The 20617-nt window shown below is 45.4% G+C and overlaps 1 protein-coding gene across 5 annotated transcripts in view; it reads left to right on the forward strand.

Moving 5' to 3' along the window:
- The window catches only part of MAP7D2 (MAP7 domain containing 2), a 116514-nt gene that overhangs the window by 75203 nt on the left and 20694 nt on the right, over positions 1-20617 (forward strand). For 3 of the 5 annotated variants that reach the window (XM_017884950.1, XM_017884949.1, XM_017884951.1), the window contains 2 exons: positions 1024-1160; positions 2891-3018. In XM_017884950.1, coding sequence (XP_017740439.1) covers positions 1024-1160; positions 2891-3018 — 265 coding nt within the window. Of the gene's footprint in view, positions 1-999; positions 1161-2890; positions 3019-20617 lie in introns of all 5 variants that reach the window. The other 2 variants (XM_017884946.1, XM_017884947.1) reach the window with 1 other exon arrangement.

The following is a 20617-nucleotide window of genomic DNA, read 5'->3' on the forward strand; positions in this document are numbered from 1 at the left end:
GATGAAGTCTCATTCTGTCACCCAGGCTGGAGTGTAGTGGTGCGATCTTGACTCACTGCAGCCTCAACTTTCCAGGCTCAAGTGATCCTCCTGCCTCAGCCTGCAGAGTAGCTGGGACTACAGGAGTGTGCCCCCATGCCAAGCTAATTTTTGTATTTTTTGTAGAGCTGGGGTTTCACCATGTTGCTCAGGCTAGTCTCAACCTCCTGAGCTCAGGTGAGCCACCATGCCCAACCCATGGCTGTGATTTATTATAGTGGGAGGAAACATGAAAAAACTAGCAAATGGAGGAGGTGCATGGGATTAAGTCCAGAGGTAACCAGCTGCGGATTTCCAAGAGTCTTCTCCCACTGGAGTCACACGGTATGAGCTTAATTCCTCTACCAACACATTGTGACAACATCTATGAAATGTTGCCAGGCTGGGAAGTTGGCTAGAAACTCATTGCCTAGGGTTTTTACTGGGGGCTAGATATGTAGGCATCCCCTCCCAGGCACATACCCAGATTCCAGACTCCCACAAGAAAAGCAGATGCTTAGCATAAACCATGCTGTTTGTATAAACAGTTTAGACACCCATCAGTTAATGGTGGGAACCCTTCCTGAAATCTAAGTTCCCAGATGCCAGCCAAGGGCCACCCATGTAAGCAGGCCTTTCCAAGCACAGCAGTCAGATCTGCTATGTTAACCCTTTTGTGCACAAGGAAATCAATGTTTAGAGAGGTTAAATAACCTGCCCAAGGTGATCCAGCTATTGGGTGGCAGTGCTAGGTCTCTGTGGCTCCAAAGTTCAGACTTTTAACCCCTGAAATAAACTTGAATAAACTTGACTCCTGAGTATGGGAGCCTTTTTAGGGTAAGATCCATCCTGTGTACAATAGAAAAGTATGATATTCATTGCCCAGGTCGTATTTTAACAGAAATGTGTTCTTCCCACCTCTGCTCTACTTTTTCCATCTGTACTCTCTGTCCTTCTGGCTGTTATACTGTAACTTTCTAGTATTCCCTGTCTGCCCTCGTTTAGCTCCTCTTGGCCCTCTTAACCCTTCTTACAAGTCTTCACCCACTCGAAACGTTGAGAAGAAGAAAGCTACATCTACATCTATATCTGGCGCAGGAGATGTTGGGAAAGAAGCCCTTGCAGGAGGAGAGGCCTCTCTGGTAGGTTTAAAATCACCCACCCACTCACTCCTACAAACTGTGTTCTGTCTGATGGTGTTATTACTTCTGTGCTTGACCTGGGCTCTCTGTTTCCATCAATCTCCTAGGACTGCTCAAAGCAGGAAAGGGTAGATTTAGTTCAAAATTTTAACCAACCTTTGAAAATCACTTAAGTTTTTGCACCCTCTTAAGTCTTAGTACCTTGGAGCAAATTCTTAATGATGTCCTTGTCACAGCCTGCCCTCCAGAGGACAGGAGTCAGAAGGAATGTTCTATATATCCTCTGTCTTCCTCTTTACGGATATCTGATTCTGGGTCAGTCTTGCCTGTGCACCTAACTAGAACTGAGGATCTGCATCAACTTTTACCTACAAAGTAATCATTAAATATTCTTTTGAGATGACGTCTTTTTATGTTGCCCAGGCTGACCTTGAATTCCTAGGCTCAAGTAATCCTCCTGCCTCAACCTCCTAAGTAGCTGGGACTACAGGCACGTGTTACTATGCCAAGCTTAAACATTTTTGATGGCATACTGGTACTATCAGTAAATTAAATGTTGAGCAGGCACCCCCAATTGTGTCTGTTTATTTAGAAATTACACAATGCCATACTACTTTTGTTAGTTATCAGTTGCTACTTAACAAATCACCTCAAACCTTGGCAGCTTAAAGTAACAAATATCTATTAACTCATGGGTTCTTTGGGTCAGAAATTCAGAGTGACTTAGTGGTTCTGGGTACAAGGTCTTTCATGAGGTGTGGTCAAGATGTTGGCCAGGGCTGCATCATCTGAAAGCACAGCTGGGCCTCGTCTGAGACGGCTCATTCATGGCTGTTGGCAGGAGGCCTCAGTTCCTCACTGCATGGGCCTGTCCATAAAGCTGCTTGAGTATCCAAATGATGCCACAGCTGGCTTCCCTCCAGGCAAGCTATCGGAAAGCTGCAGTGTCCTTTAAGTAAGTCACTAAGATCAACCCACGCTCAAGGGGAGAGGAATTAAGCCTCACCTGTTGAAAGGAGGAATATCAAATAATGTCAGGACTTATTTTAAAACTACTGCATTTTATAATGCCATATTTTCTTTTCAAATCTGTTGTGGCTCTTAGAAGTGCATGTTTTAGACTCTTGGATTTTACTATACAGTGGATTAGTGTTGAAAGGGATTGGTGGAGTGTGGGGGCCAAATGAGGACTTGCTACAGAAAAGTGTGATAGGGAGAGAAGGGAGCTAACCTTCGTGGAGCACTTTCTGCAGGCTAGGCACTGATGTCTGTTCCCTTTTGCCAGGGGAGCTAATGGGAAGACCTACAGGACTAGATGGGGTTGCAGACCCCATTATACCATGTATACCATCAGGGGCCACAGCTCACTGTCTTGGATGTTATAACCACATTTTCACCCACTTGTAATTTTTTGTAGTGATTTTACATCTTTGTACTCTTTTCAGTTCCTATATGTCTAGGACCATAATATGATTGTGTTGTTAACTCTTTGAAAGATAACAAGGAGAAGGAAATCTTTGCGTTTTGAGGCTGATTTTTTTTTAACTGGATAATGTAAATATGATGACCTCATCCTGCCTCCCTGCAAAGATGCCTGCCATGTGAAGCATTATAGCTTCATATCGATCCCTCTGAAAGAAAGCTGTGCATTGTTCCTTCTGGGGTATTAGTCTCATAAACTGTGGAAGTAGTGCCAGTCAAGGACTGTAGCTATCCTGTGTCCCCTACAGGTGGAGAAGGTGAAGCGGGGGCAGCGAACAGCAACTTCTCTTCCCATTGTGAACTTCGGGTCCCCTCTGAAAAGATGCGAGTTTTCTGGAGGCATTCCTAAGAGACCATCTTCTCCTGTGATATCCAAGTAAGCATGTCTCCCCTTTGCCAGACAGTCTGACTGTCATGAGTCTGTTTGCTAGGGCTTTGTGCCATCCAGTGTTGCAGCTCCTGCTCCCCCGTGAGGCATGGCCAGCCAGCAGAGGTAAGTGAGAGAAATGTTGGCCTTGGAGTTACCTGGCTTGACTCTCTGTGTATCTTCTGGGTGAAAGATCCTTTGCTAAGGGACCCCAGTGCATAACAGGGCTTTTATTTACCAAGATGATGCATTCAGCATTTTCTCTTTAGGTCCATGAATTCCATTTTCTGGTATTCTTCTTTTTCTAGTTGCATTTGGATTTCAGTGATTGCATTGGACTTGGGCTCCTCCTCACATTCTCCCCCACCTTGTTGTCTCTCTCTTTAATAGAGAAACAATAATAACTTGTACTTGTCAGCCATGATCAGCAGTATTTTAATGAAACAAATATAATATGTGTGTGTGTTTTTTTTTTTTTTTTTTGAGACGGAAGTCTGGCATCTGGTCGCCCAGCTGGAGTACAGTGGCCGGACTCTCAGCTCACTGCAAGCTCCGCCTCCCGGAGTTTACGCCATTCTCCTGCCTCAGCCTCCGAGTAGCTGGGACTACAGGGCGCCGCCACCTGGCCCGGCTAGGTTTTGTATTTTTTTTAGTAGAGACGGGGTTTCACCGTGTTTAGCCAGGATCGGTCTTGATCTTCCTGACCTCTGTTGATCATGCCCGTCTCGGCCTCCCAAAGTGTAGGATTACAGGCTTTTTTGGGAAAGGGGCCATCGCGCCCGGCCTTATGTGTGTGTTTTTAAGAAATGGGGTCTGGCCAGGCGCTGGTGGGCTCACGCCTGTAATCCCAGCACTTTGGAAGGCAGGGTGGGCGGATCATGAGGTCAGGAGATTCAAGACCATCCTGGCTTAACAGGTGAAAACCCCGTCTCTATAAAATACAAAAAATTAGGGGTGTGGTGCGGGCGCCTGTAGTCCCAGTACTCAGGAGGCTGAGCAGGAGAAAGGCATGAACTGGGGAGGCGGAGCTTGCAAGTGAGCCGACATCACGCCCCTGACTCCAGCCGGGAACAGAGCGAGACTCACATCTCAAAAAAAAAAAAAAGAAAAGAAAGAAAAAAGAAATGGGGTCTTGTTGTGTTGCCCAGGCCTGGAGTGCACTGACTCTTCACAGGCATAATCACACCACGCTATAGCCTCCAACTCCTGGGCTCAGGTGATCCCCCCGCCTCAGTCTCCCAAGTAGCTGGGACCTCTGTACTCATGCACCATACACCACCATGCCTAATTTTTGTTAGGAACTAGGTAAACTCACCAATGAAACCATGTAACTGAAAAATTTACGATAACTATGTGACCACCAACGTCTTAAGTCATTAAAATATTTTACTGGCAGTAACTGACAAGACTCAGTAAATAACTCAGTCCAGTAGGACAGTGGAAACCATCTTTAGTAGGACAGAGAAAGAAAGAGAAATATGATTTAATTTGGGAAAATAGGAAAGTTTTTATATGGAGAGAATCATATAAACCTTATTCAGTGTATCAGTTTAGTTCAGAGAACGTTGGATAAAACACAAATTTAATGAACACTTGCAAATTTGTCAAAAATATTTAAAGATGACATCAGCTTTTAAATTTCTAACGTGTTGCTTTCTAGCAGAGACTTTTTCACTACTATTAATATTTTTTTTAGAGATCACTATGGTTTTGATACACTACTAATACCTGCCATTGATGTGTTTGTCCTCCATAAGGAAAATCTTTCCATAGCACATCACTGAATTAAAAGCCTACTTTTCTTTCTTTCTTTATTTTTAGTTCGTGCAACCTTTCTGTGCTAGTATTGTCCATCTTTGGTTATGGTATTGTTATCCTACCACCTCTTTAAATTTATTGTGTGGGCTCTACAATCCATTTCCCTCTGTCTTATTTCTGAGTCTTTTTCAGCTTCCACCCATGCATCATTACTCTGGTGTTAATTTTGGACATTTACATTAACAGAAAGAAAAGCCTCGTTTACACTGAGACTTTTACAGGTTCCACCCTCTCTCTTGCTGGAATTTGGACTCATGGTCCCTGCAGGGATACTAGCTTGCAAGTTTCATCATCGTTGTTATAAATGGTGGTATCTTCTATAGAAATGAGAATTATAGGTATACCTAATTTTGTCGTACTTTGCACTTCGCAAATACTGTTTTTGTTGTTGTTGTTGTTGTTGTTTGTTGTTTTACAAATTGAAGGTTTGTGGCAACCCTGCATTGAGCATGTCTATCGATGCCATTTTTCCAATAGTGTGTGCTCACTTCTTGTCTCTGTGTCACATTCTGGTAATTCTCAAATTATCCGGACTTTGTTATTATATCCATCATGGTGATCTGTGATCAATGATCTTTGATGTTACTGTTGTAATTGTTTTGGGGTGCCATGAATTGCACCCATATAAGATGGCAAACTTAATGTGTGTGTTCTGACAGCTCCACTGGCAGGCCATTCCCCCATCTCCCTCTCCTCGGATCTCTCTACACCCTGAGACACAGTAATATTGAAATGAGGCCAATTAATAACCCAACAATGGCCTCTTAGTGTCCAAGTGAAAGGAAGAGCCACAGATCTCTCACTTTAAATCAAAAGCTAGAAATGATTGAGCTTAGTGAGGAAGGCACATCAAAAGCTGACATGGACTGAAGGCTAGGCCTCTAGCACCAGTTAGCCAAGTCGTGAATGCAAAGGAAAAGTTACTGAAGGAAATTAAAAGTGCTACTCCAGTGAACACACAAACCATAAGAAAGGGAAACAGCCTGTATTAGTCAGGGTTCTCCAGAGGGACAGAACTAATAGGATAGATGTATATATAAAGGAGAGTTTATTAAGGAATATTGACTCGCACGATCACAAGGTAAAGTCCCACAATAGGCCATCTGCAAGCTGAGGAGCAAGGAAGCCAGTCCAAGTCCCAGAACCTCAAAAGCAGGGAAGCTGACAGTGCAGCCCTAAGTCTGTAGTCGAAGATCCAAGAGTCCAAAAGCTGAAGAACTTGGAGTCCGATGTTTGAGGGCAGGAAGCATCCAGCATGGGAGAAGTAGGCCAGAAGACTAAGCCAGTCTAATCATCCTTCTACGCTCTTCCACCTGCTTTTTTTTTTTTTTTTTTTTGAGCTGGAGTGTTGCTCTGTTGCCAGGCCGGAGTGTAGTGGCGAGATCTCAGCTCACTGCAACCTCCGCCTTCTCCTCCACCTCCCAGGTTCAAGCAATTCCCCTGCCTCAGCCTCCCGAGTAGCTGAGATTACAGGCATGCACCACCATGCCCCGCTGATTTTTTATATTTTGGTAGAAACAGGGTTTCACCATATTGGCCAGGATGGTCTCCATCTCCTGACCTTGTGATACACCCACCTCGGCCTCCCAAAATGCTGGGATTACAAGTGTGAGCCACCTCCACCTGCTTTTATCCTAACCATGCTGGCGGCTGATTAGATGGTGCCCACCTACGTTGAGGGTAGGTCTGCTTCTTCCAGTCCACTGACTCAAATGTTAATCTCCTTGGCAACACCCTCACAGACACACCCAGGAACAATACTTTGCATCCTTCAATCCAATCTGGTTGAAACTCACTATTAACCATCACAAGTCCACCTCTTGTCAACTTGAACCCATACACATCTCCTGAGATCATACATAATCTTCAAATAAAGACAAATAATAAGGTAATAATTACACCTATCCTTCCTACAACTGGAAGCACACCAATCCCCAACCCAAATGCTATTACAGAAAGTTAACACTTAAATGCTAATATGTTGTCAATAAATCTTATGTCACATGATAAAGGAAAAAGAAAGGAAATGAAGGTAGTTTCTTCATCCACCATGACAGTGGATAAGGCATTCCGTGGGTCCACAGATGGTAGTCTTGGCAGAAGCATTGCATGCAGGATAGACAAACCTATATCCAGAGTAAGTGTCTACGTGCACAAACATGTTCTTAACAAAATAAGAAAGAAATACTCATGCAATTACAGTCCTCGTTTCTGTAACTGGTCCTGTGATCGTAGCTGGTATTGATGATTCCCTTCTTCTACTATCCATTCTATATTCTCTTTGCCTTCAGCAAGCACCTCAGCAGGTCGTTGTCTTTTACCTGGTGGAGTGACCCAAAGTTTCATTCGTGAAGGGTCTGGGCCATTTGTGGTCTTGCCTAGATTGGGCTGTTGTAGTGTTCCATTGACCTTAATCACAGGGCATGGTAATACTAAGAGATGCCCTAAGGGATCTCCTGTATTCCAGGCATATTCTTCCTTACCTCCACTGTGGAGTAGTAGACTGATTTCATCTTCATCGGCTGGGTCAATCACCCCAGTCAACACTAACTGTCTTCTTAGCCTGCTGACTTAGAAGTAGGAGGAGCCTAAAGTGTCCAGGTGGCAATCTTTGTTGTGTGGTGGCAGCATTCCTCCTGCTGGAACTAAGACCTCTAGGCCAGCAGAACATAATGTTGCGGGAACAAGAAGCAAAAATTTTGCTAGTGGGTCGCTAGGGGTGATGGTGAGTGGTGTCACTTCCATTTTCACCCCTTGATTCCTGGACCCATGAATCCTGGCTATGGGAGAAACAGTACCATATATAGGACGTTGATTCAGAACATACACAGCCTTCTGAAGAACTTTGCCCCAGCGCTGCGATCTATTGTCACCTAGTTGGCATTGTAATTGTGACTTCAAAAGGCCATTCCACTGTTCTATCAATCCAGCTGCTTCAGGATAATGGGGAATATGTTAAGACCAGTGAATTCCATGAGCATGAGCCACTGCTGTACTTCTGTAGCCGTAAAGTGAGTGCCCTGTTCAGAGTCAATGCTATGTGGAATACCGTGATGGTGGATAAGGCATTCCATGGGTCCACAGATGGTAGTCTTGGCAGAAGCATTGTGTGCAGGATAGACAAACCTATATCCAGAGTAAGTATCTATTCCAGTGAGTACAAACTGCCCTTTCCATGATGGAAGAGGTCCAGTATAATCAACCTGCCACCAAGTAGTTGACTGAAGAATGGTGCATATCGAGGGCTCAGAATTGGTCTCTGCTGCTGGCAAATTGGGCACTCAGCAGTGGCCGTAGCTAGGTCAGCCTTGGTGAGCGGAAGTCTGTGTTGCTGAGCCCGTGTGTAACCTCCATCCCTGCCACCATGGCCACTTTGTTCATGGACCCATTGTACAATGACAGGGGTGGCTGGGGAAAGAGGCTGAGTGGTGTCCATAGAACGAGTCGTCCTATCCACTTGATTATTAAAATCCTTCTCTACTGAGGTCACCCATTGGTGAGCATTCACATGGGATACAAATATTCTCAGTTTTTGACCCCTCAGAAAGGTCCATCCACATACCTCTTCACCAGATTTCTTTGTCATCAATTTTGCAATCATACTTCTTCCAAGTCCCTAACCATCCAGCTAAACCATTGCCTACAGCCCATGAATCAGTATATAATCACATATCTGGCCATTTCTCCTTCCAAGTAAAGTGCATAACAAGGTGCAGTGCTCGGTGTTGTGCCCACTGGGAAGATTTCCCTTCGCCACTGTCCTTCAGGAATGTCCCAGAAAGGGGCTGTAGTGCCGTAGCTGTCCACTTTCAGGTGGTGCCTGCATATCATCCACAGCCATCTGTAAATCAGGCCCTAGTCTTCTCTTCCTCTGTCAACTGATCATAGGGAACCCCCCCACCCCTGCCATGAGGCCATTGGTGCAGGCTGGGGGAGAGAAGGCAGGGTGGCAGGGCATTTGAGCCACTTCCTCATGTAATTTACTTGTGCCCTCAGGACCTGCTTGAGCCCGATCATGTATATACCACTTCCATTTGATGATGGAATACTGCTGTGCACACCCCGCTTTATGGCTAGATAGGTCAGAAAGCACCCAGTTCATGATAGGCAGTTCAGATGGCAAGGACTGGCTTCCTTGCTCCTCAGCTTACAGATGGCCCATTGTGGGACTTCACCTTGTGATTGCGAGTCAGCACTCCTTAATAAACTCCCCTTTATATATACATCTATCCTATTACTTCTGTCCCTCTAGAGCTATTTTGGTACCAGGAGTAGTTCTAGAGGAACAGAATATTAAGGATGGAGTTCTTCCGTTGGTTTGGGGGTTTCTGGAGTTGGCTTCTCAGAAGCAAGATCACAACTCACTCTGTGCTGTTTCTTTGAAGTTGAAAATCCCCCCCCCCCTTTTTTTTTTTTTGAGATGGAGTCTCGCACTGTCCCCTGGGCTGGAGTGCAGTGGTGCAATCTCAGCTCACTGCAACCTCCACCTCCCAGGTTCAAGTGATTCTCCTGCCTCAGCCTCCCGAGTAACTGGGATTACAGGCATGCGCCACCAAGCCCGGCTAATTTTTGTATTTTTCGTAGAGATGGGGTTTCACCATGTTGGCCAGGCTGGTCTCGAATTCCTGACCTCGTGATCCACCTGCCCTCGGCCTCCCAAAGTGCTGGGATTACAGGCATGAGCCACTGCGCCTGGCCAAAAATCTTTTTTTAAAAAACTTTTATTTTAGTTTCAGGGGCACGTGTGCAGGTTTGTTCTATAGATGAATTGCGTGTCATAGGCCAGGCGTGGTGGCTAACACCTATAATCCCAGCACTTTGGGAGGCCAGAGCGGGTGGATCACAAGGTCAGGTGTTCGAGACCAGCCCGACCAACATAGTGAAACCCCATGTCTATGAAAAATACAAAACATTAGCCAGGCATGGTGGTCCGCACCTGTAATCCCAGCTACTCGGGAGGCTGAGGCAGGAGAATCGCTTGAACCCAGGAGGTGGAGGTTGCAGTGAGCTGAGATCGCACCACTGCACTCCAGCCCGGACAATAGTGCAAGACCCCGTCTCAAAAAATAAAAAATAAATTGCCTGTCACAGGGTTTTGGTGTACATATTATTTTGCCACCCAGGTAATAAGCATAGTACCCAATGGGTAGTTTTTTTATTCTCACCCTCCTCCCACACTCCACCCTCAAGTAGGCCCCAATATCTGTTGTTCCCTTCTTCACGTGCAAGTGTACTCATTGTTTAGCTCCCAATATTAAGTGAGAATATAGTGTCTGGTTTTCTGTTTCTGCATTTGTTCACTTAGAATAATGTGAAGTCGAAAATGTTGAAAAAGATTGTGTTTCTAGAACTATTTTATACACACACACACGTACANTTTTTAGTGGAGATGGGTTTTCACCATGTTAGCCAGAATGGTCTCGATCTCCTGACCTTGTGATCCCCGTGCCTCAGCCTCCCAAAGTGCTGAGATTACAGGTGTGAGCCACCACGCCTGGCCAACTATTTTAAAGGACACATCATCTGAGTTTTGTAAAAGCTGTCCCTGATCAAAGAGACTTGGTTAAAATTCCAGACTTTTTTATGCAGTTTAATTTAGAGAAAAAAATTTAATTTCCACTCTGTCTAGAACACTAGTAGGCACATAGTAGGTACATTAAATATTTGTGGAATGAATGAATGCAGGTCACTGCCCAGTGTCTCAGAGAATCTCCAAATGAGTGAGAAGAGTCCTTATTTCAAGGAACCTCCAGCAAGGTGGGGGGAGCCTTGTACACAGTTGAGCACAGTACAGGCCCTAATCCAAAGAGCTACCCATCTGCTCAGGACTCCGCTCAGTCATCATCCTCTCCAGAGCCAGCCAAAGCTGAATTCACCCCCTTCTCTGTGTTTACAGAGCATCGTGTGCAGTGCTGTCTCACTCACTCAGTTAACATCCAGCTCTCTCCTAAGGGCTGAGGATGCAAAAGTCCCTGCCCTCCTGGAGCTTATGTGACAGTGAACAGCATGGATAAGATCAGGTGGCGATAAGCACTGTGAAAAAAAATTAAACCAGTTCAGATGACAGAGTGGTAGAAGGGAGTAGCTGGATAAGGTAGTCAGGAAAGGATTCTCTGAGAAGGTGACATTATAGCAGAGCCGTACATGAAACTAGGGCATAGGCGGGGTTGGTCTATGCCTCATTGCTTGGTGTTAATGTTTTATACTTAGCAATCTCCTGCTAGACTACTATGAGGTTGGAAACTGTCTTGATTTATTGTTGCACAGTAGGTGCTCAGTATGTGTGTGTGTTAGTCTGTTTGGCTGCTAAACTGAGTGGCTTATAAACAACAGAAATGTATTCCTCACAGTTCTGGAGGCTAGAAAGTCCATGATCAAGGTATGGCCAGATTCAGTGTCTCGTGCGGGCCCATTTCTTGATTCATGAACAACCATCTTCTCAATGTGTCCTCACATAATGGAAGGGGAGCAAGGGAGCTCTCTGGGGTCTCTTTTATAAGGGCACTAATGCCATTCAGGAGGGTTCCACCTTCATGACCTAATCACCTCCCAAAGGCCCCACCTCCTAATGCCACCACCATGGAGTTAGGGTTTCAACTTACATATTTTGAGGAGACACAAACATTCAGACATAGCAGTGGTATGGGTTGCAAGTAAGAAGGGAAGGAGAAGCTGGAGGGCCAGGGTAGGGTTGCCTGGCAGATAGGGAAAATGCTGAGACCAGACCTGCTCGAGGACTTTGTCCTTTGCTCACTTCTGAGCTCAAACGACCCGCCTGCCTCTGCCTCCCAGAGTGCTGGGGTTACAGGCACGAGCCACTGCGCATGGCCAGTTGTATCATTCTTTTATTTTTTATTTTATTTTGGAGACAGGGTCTCACTCTGTCGCCCAGGCTGGAGTACAGTGGCACAGTCTCTGCTCACAGCAACCTTTGCCTCGCAGGTTCAAGCAATTTTCCTGCCTCAGCCTCCCAAGTAGCCGGGATTATAGGCACGCACCACGACGTCTGGCTAATTTTTGTATATTTAGTAGGGACGGGGTTTCACTATATTGGCCAGGCTGGTTTTGAACTCCTGACCTCAAGTGATCCACCTGCCTTGACCTTCCAAAGTGCTGTGATTACAGGCGTGAACCACCGTGCCCGGCCATTTATATCATTCTTTATACCTTACATGTTTTGTAAATATTCTCTTGCATACTCAATGTTGGAAAAACATAATAAAAAAGACTTACTTGATTTTAGAATGGTGCCACACACAAAACAAACCCCACCAAAACTGGTATTTTGACATTCCTTCTGTGCAGACCAAGTGTGTGATTTTAAAACACACTGGAAATGATGTGGCTTTGAAAAGGGGCTCAGTTAGCCCTTTGAACTCCCCCATCCAGAATCCCAGGCAGGTCGTGTGATTAATGATCTCTTTTCCTGTGACCTCCTAAGCTCTGACAGTGCATTGTTCTCCTGCCTGATCTCAGATAAATTAAGCCACTGTTGGGTGGCTGTGCATGTTAATAGCATTGCTCTTTTAAGTGTTCAAGTTTATTTTTATTGTTTTCATCATTGGGTACTTGCATGGGTTTTAGGAAACTAGATTCAACAACACTCTGAAAGACATAGATGGAGCATAGCTTTGTTCCCGTAACCTCAAGAAAAGAAATCCAGTGTGGCCAAGTGGATTTGTCCAGCCTGTCTCTGCCTCTGAGTGTTGATGCTGCCTGTACTTCCAGGTCTTCAGCGTGAAATATTCTCTAATGGTTTTATATTCTTAGAAATATATTCTAAGTCAATTTGGTCATTATGATAGGTAATATTTCAGCCATCTATTGCTGCTGTTACAAAGCCCCCAAAATTGAGTTGCTTAAACAGTAATTTGTTATTCATTTTCACAGTTCTGTGACTTGGGCTTACTGGGAGGTTCTCTCTTTGGATCTTTTGTGCAGTTGCTCTGTGAGTTGACTTGGGTTACCCAGGGTCTTCCATGACATTGCAGTCCAGTATTGACTGGAGCTGCAATTACCTAGAGCTCAGCTGAGCTGAAGGTTCAAGATAGACCATTTTCCCGCTTGTCAGTTGATGATGGCTGTTGGCTGGGAGCTCAGCTGAGGCTGTCAAACCAGAGTGCCTACTATGGCTTCTCTGCATGGCTTAGGCTTCTCACAGTGGCTGGGTTCCAACAAGAAATGGCCCCAAGATTGAGCATCTTTGGGGGCAGGAAGCAGAAGCTGTCGGGCCAGTGAAGGACTATGCCCTGAATTGGCACAGTCTTACTTGTCTGCTGTATTTGATAGGTCAAAGCAGTCGGGCCAACCTAGATTCAATGGGATGAAGAGATAAACTCATAAGATCATGTGGGATGGGAGATATTATTGTGGCCATCTTTGGAAAATTCAGTGTGCCAAAGATAATCACTTCCAGAGGTAGATCATAGCTGAGATCAGTTTTGTTTCAGGGACCTAGTTTAATTTCACTTTATCATGTATTGAAAACAAAACATATTCCATATGAGGGAAAACATTAGATAAAGGTGTCTGGATGGCCCAAAATAAGTACCTCCCACTTTACTCCAAATCACAGACCCATGGAAGGCTCCCTCCCAGACCCAGGCTATCCATTTGGTGGCTGAGGACATTTAATGGATCCTGGCTGGGTGCCCTTCCCATAAGCTGCTCTGGGAGATGTGTGGCGTGGTTATCCTCTCCCACAGATAAGCATCTACAGCAGGCTAGGCTCCCACAAGGGCGATTTAACTGCTGTTTTTGCCAGCACATTATTCTCCAGTAGGCTTTTACATTCTTATCTGAAATTCTTCCTGAAGAGGGTAATTGAAAATGTCAAGTGATATCCCCTCCTTGCAACCATACCTGTATACTCACTCAGTCCTGTATTTTTGAGTCTTATCAGAGGATTATTTGAGTTTAGACCAATTTTTTCAACTTTTAAATTTCGAAATGATTTCAGCCTTGCCAAAGATTCACAAGACTAGAACAAAGAACTTTCTTCCACACCTTTTATCCTGTATTAATGTGTAGCCACATTTCTGTCATCCTTCCCATCCCCTGTCACCCTCACTCAGTCTTGCACAATCTCTCACATTCATCCTCCATAGATGCACACACAGGCACACATACACAGATTTCTCCCAGAACCGTTTGAGAGTAACCTGCAGACATCATGCCCCTTTGCCCCTAAGAACGAAGACATTATTTTCCATTGTTATGGAAATCAGAAAGTTTAACTTGGTACTGTTACTTAATTTCTAATGTATGTGCAACTTTTGCCAGGTGTCCCAATAAGATTCTGGGTTTTTTTGAGACAGACTCTCACTGTGTGGCCCATGCTGGAGTGCCGTGACGTGATCTCAGCTCACTGCAACCTCTGCCTCCCAGGTTCAAGTGATTCTCCTGCCTCAGCCTCTCGAATAGCTGGGATTACAGGGGCACACCACCACACCTGGCTAATTTTTATATTTTTAGTAGAGATGGGGTTTTACCGTGTTGGCCAGGCTGGTCTCAAACTCCTGACCTCAAGTGATCTGCCTGCCTCGACCTCCCAAAGTCCTGGGATTACAGGCATGAGCCACCAGGTCTGGCCTAATAGAATTTTTTATATCACTTTTTTTTTCCCTGGTCCGGGGTCCAACCCAGGATCCCACATTGCATTTAATTGTCTCATCTTCTTAGTCTCCTTTCAGCTGAAGCAGTTCCTCAGCCATTCTTTTTCCTGACCTTGACATTATTTTATTTTATTTTTTGAGACAGTGTCTCCCTCTGTGACCAAGGCTAGAGTGCAGTGGTGCAATCTCGGCTCACTCCGCCTCCCGGATTCAAGTGATTCTCCTGCCTCAGCCTCCCGAGTGGCTGGGACTACAGGCGCGTGCCACCACATCTGGCTAATTTTTTGTATTTTTAGTAGGTACGGGGTTTCACCGTGTTAGCCAGGATGGTCTCGATCTCCTGACCTCGTGATCCACCCACCTCAGCCTCCCAAAGTGCTGGGATTACAAGCGTGAACCACTGTGCCAGGCCAACCTTGACATTTTTAAAGAATATAGGCTAGTCGTCTTGAGGATTGTCCTTCAGTTTGGATAGGCCTGACGTTTCCTCTCATCACATTCAGGTTGTGTTCTTTGGGCAAGAATCTCGTGGCACAGGTATTGGGTCCTTCTCAGTACCTCATATCAGGAGGCTATGATGTCAGTTTGTTTAATTACTGGTGATGTTAACTTTGATTACTGGATTAAGGTGGTGTTCCCAGGTTTCTCCAGTGTAAAACTGCTGCTCTTTCTTATCTGGGAAGTAACAAACTTTTTTTTTTTTTTTTTTTGAGACGGAGTCTCGCTCTGTCGCCCGGGCTGGAGTGCAGTGGCCGGATCTCAGCTCACTGTAAGCTCCGCCTCCCGGGTTCACACCATTCTCCTGCCTCAGCCTCCCGAGTAGCTGGGACTACAGGCGCCCGCCACCTCACCCGGCTAGTTTTTTGTATTTTTTAGTAGAGACGGGGTTTCACCATGTTAGCCAGGATGGTCTCGATCTTCTGACCTCGTGATCCGCCCGTCTCGGCCTCCCAAAGCGCTGGGATTACAGGCTTGAGCCACCGCGCCCGGCCTAGTAACAAACTTTTCTAAATGTTAGCTGAGCTGTGCTGATGAAGCCGAGACCCCTCCTATGCAGTGAGTGGGCTGTGTTCACTCACTGCATGGAGTCAAGTGGTTTTGGAGAACATGGAACTAGGTTCCAAGATTGGAGGAAGAAAGTCCTTTGGTAGTTCCACTTTGCAGTCAACTCACATTCAGAAGCATGACAACCCTCTCCAGAGAGTTATTCTTGCCACTCTGTTTACAGAGGTGTTTGTTCGTATTTTCTACCAGTCATGGAACCTAAAAAGTTATATCACCCTGCCTTATGTTCCTGGAAGGCCTAGTTTACCATCCTAAACACACCTTGTGAATCCTCTTTGTTATATTTTTATTGGACCTTAAAAAATTAAAGTGGAAGAGCTAAAAAAGTGAGACAAAGAACAAATGCCTTGAGTGCCAGCCCTGGCACTCTTGTCTGTTTGCATTTCTTTGGGAAAGGTTGTTTAAACTCTTAGGACTTTGGTTTTCTTCTCTAAAATATGGTCAATAGTAATTTCCTACCTACCTCACTGGATTACTGTGGCAATCAAATAGACCCTTGTTAAATAGATGAGAAGGTACTTCAAAATAAACCTCCATACAAGCACAGTGAGTTCCCCTAATTAATTCATGTTTCTTTCATCAGCCAAGATACCTATTTCCAGGAAATTGAAAAATAGCTTGCCAGACTTTCTTTGGCTTGCAGCAATGTGAGCAGGGCTGACCAGAGAGCCGAGGAGTCTGACATACCAGCCTTGTGGGTTTAGTTTCTTCCAGATACCTGTGCTTAGCACTTTTGCAGGGCAGCTGGCAGGGTACAAAGTCCATGTAAGCAAGTGGCAGGGCAGGATGAGCAGGAAACTTGACAGATTGTAGATAACATTGGGAACTTCTTTTTTTTTAAATTCTGTATTTTGGTCACTCACTGTAAAAAAGTAAAATCTGACTTGCCCACACTTCTCTGATTTGAAGGTCATGTTTGTGTGTGCATATGAGTGTGTGTGTGTGTGTGTGTGTGTGTGTGTGTGTGTGTGTGTGTTTTCTAACTTACTCTGTTTATTGGGCAGGGGCTGGGGTAGGGGACTGTAAACTGACTTCTTAATGAGTTTTATCCCAAATAATCCACCCTTACTTCTCAGGTAGAAGTTATTTTTAAATGTGTGCTCATGGGTAATTGGTCCAGTTTTATTTAGAATGGAACCTCGCAGTCTGTGGCATGAACTGAACCTACATGCGACCATTCTTTGAAAACAAGAAAGGCTGTTCAGGGCTATGCCACCTTGAGGCTGTCAGAACCTCCCCCACCTAGGCCGCCCTGGCCTTTTCTCCCTAGGATTAGGATCTTGGCCTGCATTTCCATTTACTTAGATGGGTCTGACATAGGCGACAGGCTCCTACCACACTGACTGAGTGTGTGAGCCATTTAAGCAGACACAGAGGTCGTATTGGAACTCAGATGCTGGCTATGGCTGCTGAGGCTGCAGCCAGTTTAGGCCTCCCACCCACTCCCCCCAGTCCAGCCCTGGAGACTGTCATGGTCGGAGTCATGTCTGCAGGAAGGCTCCTTGTCTACCTACCCATTCATGGGCAGAAGTGCCGCTTCAGGGACCCCTGAAGCAGAACCCACCTCTTTCTATACTGCTTAGAGAAGCCCAGAGTGTGGGCTCACAGGCAAGTTCCAGGGAGAGAACAAGAACAGGCAGGATTGTGCACACCCAGCACTTTTGCTCATTCTCACCAATCAGAGAAATCATACCTCATTCCATGGGGAGGAGGGTGAGGGCAAGCAAGAAGATCAGGTGGGATTTGCCAGGCCTTCCAGTGCCAGAAAGTCCTCCTCAACTGGTCAAGGTAGGAATGCTTATGGGATGAGAAAGTGTTTCCATCTGTTATCATCTACCATGAGATAGTATTCTTTCCTACAGCTTCTATTGCCAAGTTTCAGATCCACTCCCTGCCCCTGTACTGTTGTTGGATCAAAGGACACATATCATTCACATGACAATTCAGTGGGGAGGTAATGTGCTTTGATCTTGGTAAGGCACTAGACCAAATCTCTCGAGACACCCTCGTGGTGGTTGGGTGGTAGGTATACAGCTGTACTGTGGACGCCACTCACCTTAGATAACAGCATGAAAGGAAGGCGTGACCAAGCAAAAGACCACCTGCTGTATCTTTATACAGATTAGTTGAGCCTCAATTCAGGCTCAACTAATGCATATAGTTAGTACACATTGTGTAACTCATTAGAAAACCATGGTCAGTGGAGCACTGTCAGTGTGAGCAAGCAGGATATGGGCTCCCCTGTTATTATAGTTCATCTTCCTGATTTTAGTTCATTCTTATCTGTGAGGATTATTTGGATTTTTAGTTTATCATCTAATTGATCAACACCAATACCTAACAGCTATTGAGTGCTTACTCTGTGCCAGCTCTAGAAAGATCATCTTGGAGGCCGGGCGCGGTGGCTCAAGCCTGTAATCCCAGCACTTTGGGAGGCCGAGACGGGCGGATCACGAGGTCAGCAGATCGAGACCATCCTGGCTAACACGGTGAAACCCCGTCTCTACTAAAAGTACAAAAAAACTAGCTGGGCGAGATGGCGGGCGCCTGTAGTCCCAGCTACTCGGGAGGCTGAGGCAGGAGAATGGTGTGAACCCGGGAGGCGGAGCTTGCAGTGAGCTGAGATCTGGCCACTGCACTCCAGCCTGGGCGACAGAGCGAGACTCCACCTCAAAAAAAAAAAAAGATCATCTTGGGGTCTTGGTGACCCCAAACACAGACTTAGTTGCCATGGTAACACAGGAAGTGGAGCAGAGCTGTAAGAAGGCTGTCTGGCCTGTTCACTGTGGGAAGCCATTTCACCTCTCTAAGCCTAGTTTTCTCATCTGTAAAGTGGCCATGATAATAGTACCTGTGTCATACCATTTACACACATATGTACACAAATATGTGTCTGTAGACATTTAGCAGCCTTGTGGCTGGCGTCTAGACAGCACTCAGTAAACATGGACACAACAGCAGAGAGTGTGAATGAAAGTCTGAGCTCCAAATGGTCAGGGGAAAGACCTGGTCTGACTGTGTCAGAACACATGAAGACTCATGTGCTGAATTGTAGAGGCACTCACACATTACCTCTTGAGCCAAGGCTCTCAGGAGCCTCAAGGTCACCATGGGGATTGGACACTACCCCTCCAAGCAGAACAGCTCCACTCTTACCTACTGGGTACAGACAGAGTGTGTGTGCATCTGTCTCTGTCTCTGTTTGTCTGTCTGTCTGTCTCTCTTTCCCTCTCTTTCTTTCTCTTTCTCTTCCTCCCCGCCTTACCCCATGTCTCAGGGATTCTTAGTTGAGGGAGATCTTGTCCCTAAGGGGACATTTAGCGATGTCTGAGTACATTTTTGGTTGTCACAACCTGGGTGGGAAGCAGAATGCTGCTGGCATCTAGTGAACGGAGGCCAGGGATGCTGCTAAACATTCCACAGTGCCCAGGACAACCCCACAAAAAAGCACTATCCAGCCCCAAATGTCAGTGATGCCAGGTTGAGGAAGCCTGCTATGCGTGCCTATGTGTATGGCGGGTCAGGGGGATTCTGTGCATGGCTTTTCCTTGGTAAGAGTCTAGGAAAAAATAGAAGACCAGCGTTATGTAGTATACCTGGAAAAAACCACCTGATTGCTAAGCACTCTGAAAAACCGCATCCCTTAGGAGAACCCAAGTATGGGGCCTGAGCCCAAGGCCAGAGGGGAGAATAGTCTGCAGAGAGTCAAAGCACCATCCACAAAAACAAGGTGTCTTGGGAGTTCTGAGTTGCTCCAGGCCTAATGGCATGAGGACACAGGGAAGCCACTTTGGCCAATATGAAAGGATTGTGTTTGGGGTTAGAGTTGTCCAGCTGAGAAGACAGACGGCCATGGGAGGGGTGGACAGCCTGTGGTGGATATGTGATGTAGGCTGCTTTTACATCAATGAAATGGTTGATACTAAACAACTGGATTTTAGAAATTCACATCATGTTTAAGATGTATTCATTTTATCAAATGATCACCTATTTGTTTCCCACCTTTATTTGGCCCTCTGCCTGGCATTGACAAAAAGGAGGAAGGTGTTCTCCTGGACACCAGGAGCTGGCCCTTTGACAAGAAAACATATTGGAAAATTGTTCTGCACCTCACCCAGTCCACATGCCACTTGAGGATTCTTTTCCCCTTCAAGACCAAGTTTAATATTGATCTGATCATATTTCCCCTTACTACCAGGACTGATTAAGTAACTCTAAGCCTCTGGTGAAAATTGTCTTTGAATATTAGGGTGATTTGCCATTTTATTGCTGTTTTATAGATAAAAAAGTCAGATGTTAGCAATTCATGGTTCAACCTGCTGAGTATTGAGGGTGATGACTTGTAATTTCTGTATACATTACTTTATATCCTTCCTAGAGGAACTCGGTACAAATGCCCATATCCCTGTTCAAACCTCTAGGGAAACTGGGCATCTCAAGCTAAGCTGTTACCTGTGTCCTGAACAAGCAGCACTCACCAGGAGCCAAGCCTAGGCTGGCATACCTGTAATGGACCCTTTCCCAGCAGACACATGACGAGCCCCTGTATTTTAACCAAGTGGCTCGTCCTCACCTTTTGCATCTGCCCAGTTGGGAGAAGAGAGATTCTTTTAAACCTGAGACCCTCCAAAAAACAGCCCCCATGCCCATATGTTGGCTGTGTTCCTCAGCATTTAAAAAGGAATGGGGAACCTTGAAGACTTGCTAAGTGAAATAAGCCAGACATAAAAGGACAAATACTGTATCATTCCATTTATACGAGTTATTTGGAAGAGGCACATTCACAGAGACAGGTAGTGGAAGGGTGATTGCTGGGGGCTGAGGGGAGGGGGAATGGAGACTTGAATGCCACTGAACTGTACACTTAAAAATGGTTAAAATGGTAAATTTGATGTTTAATGTTTTGTCACAATTGTTTTAAAAGGAGCCAGTGTGTTCATTGCCATATGCTGAAACCAGATTCAACCCTGATGTTCACCTAAAAAGAGGGAGTAGGAAAGTGCCTAATACTCCTTCTTTGCATTGTCATGAAACCTAAGTGAGATTAGGACATGGCACCATCAGTTAGGCTTCTTAAAATAATTCCCTTTCCACCAGGGCCATCTTAGAGA

The sequence above is a fragment of the Rhinopithecus bieti genome, unplaced genomic scaffold, assembly GCF_001698545.2.
Source record: "Rhinopithecus bieti isolate Rb0 unplaced genomic scaffold, ASM169854v2 scaffold_15131, whole genome shotgun sequence".
Classification (NCBI taxonomy): domain Eukaryota; kingdom Metazoa; phylum Chordata; class Mammalia; order Primates; family Cercopithecidae; genus Rhinopithecus; species Rhinopithecus bieti.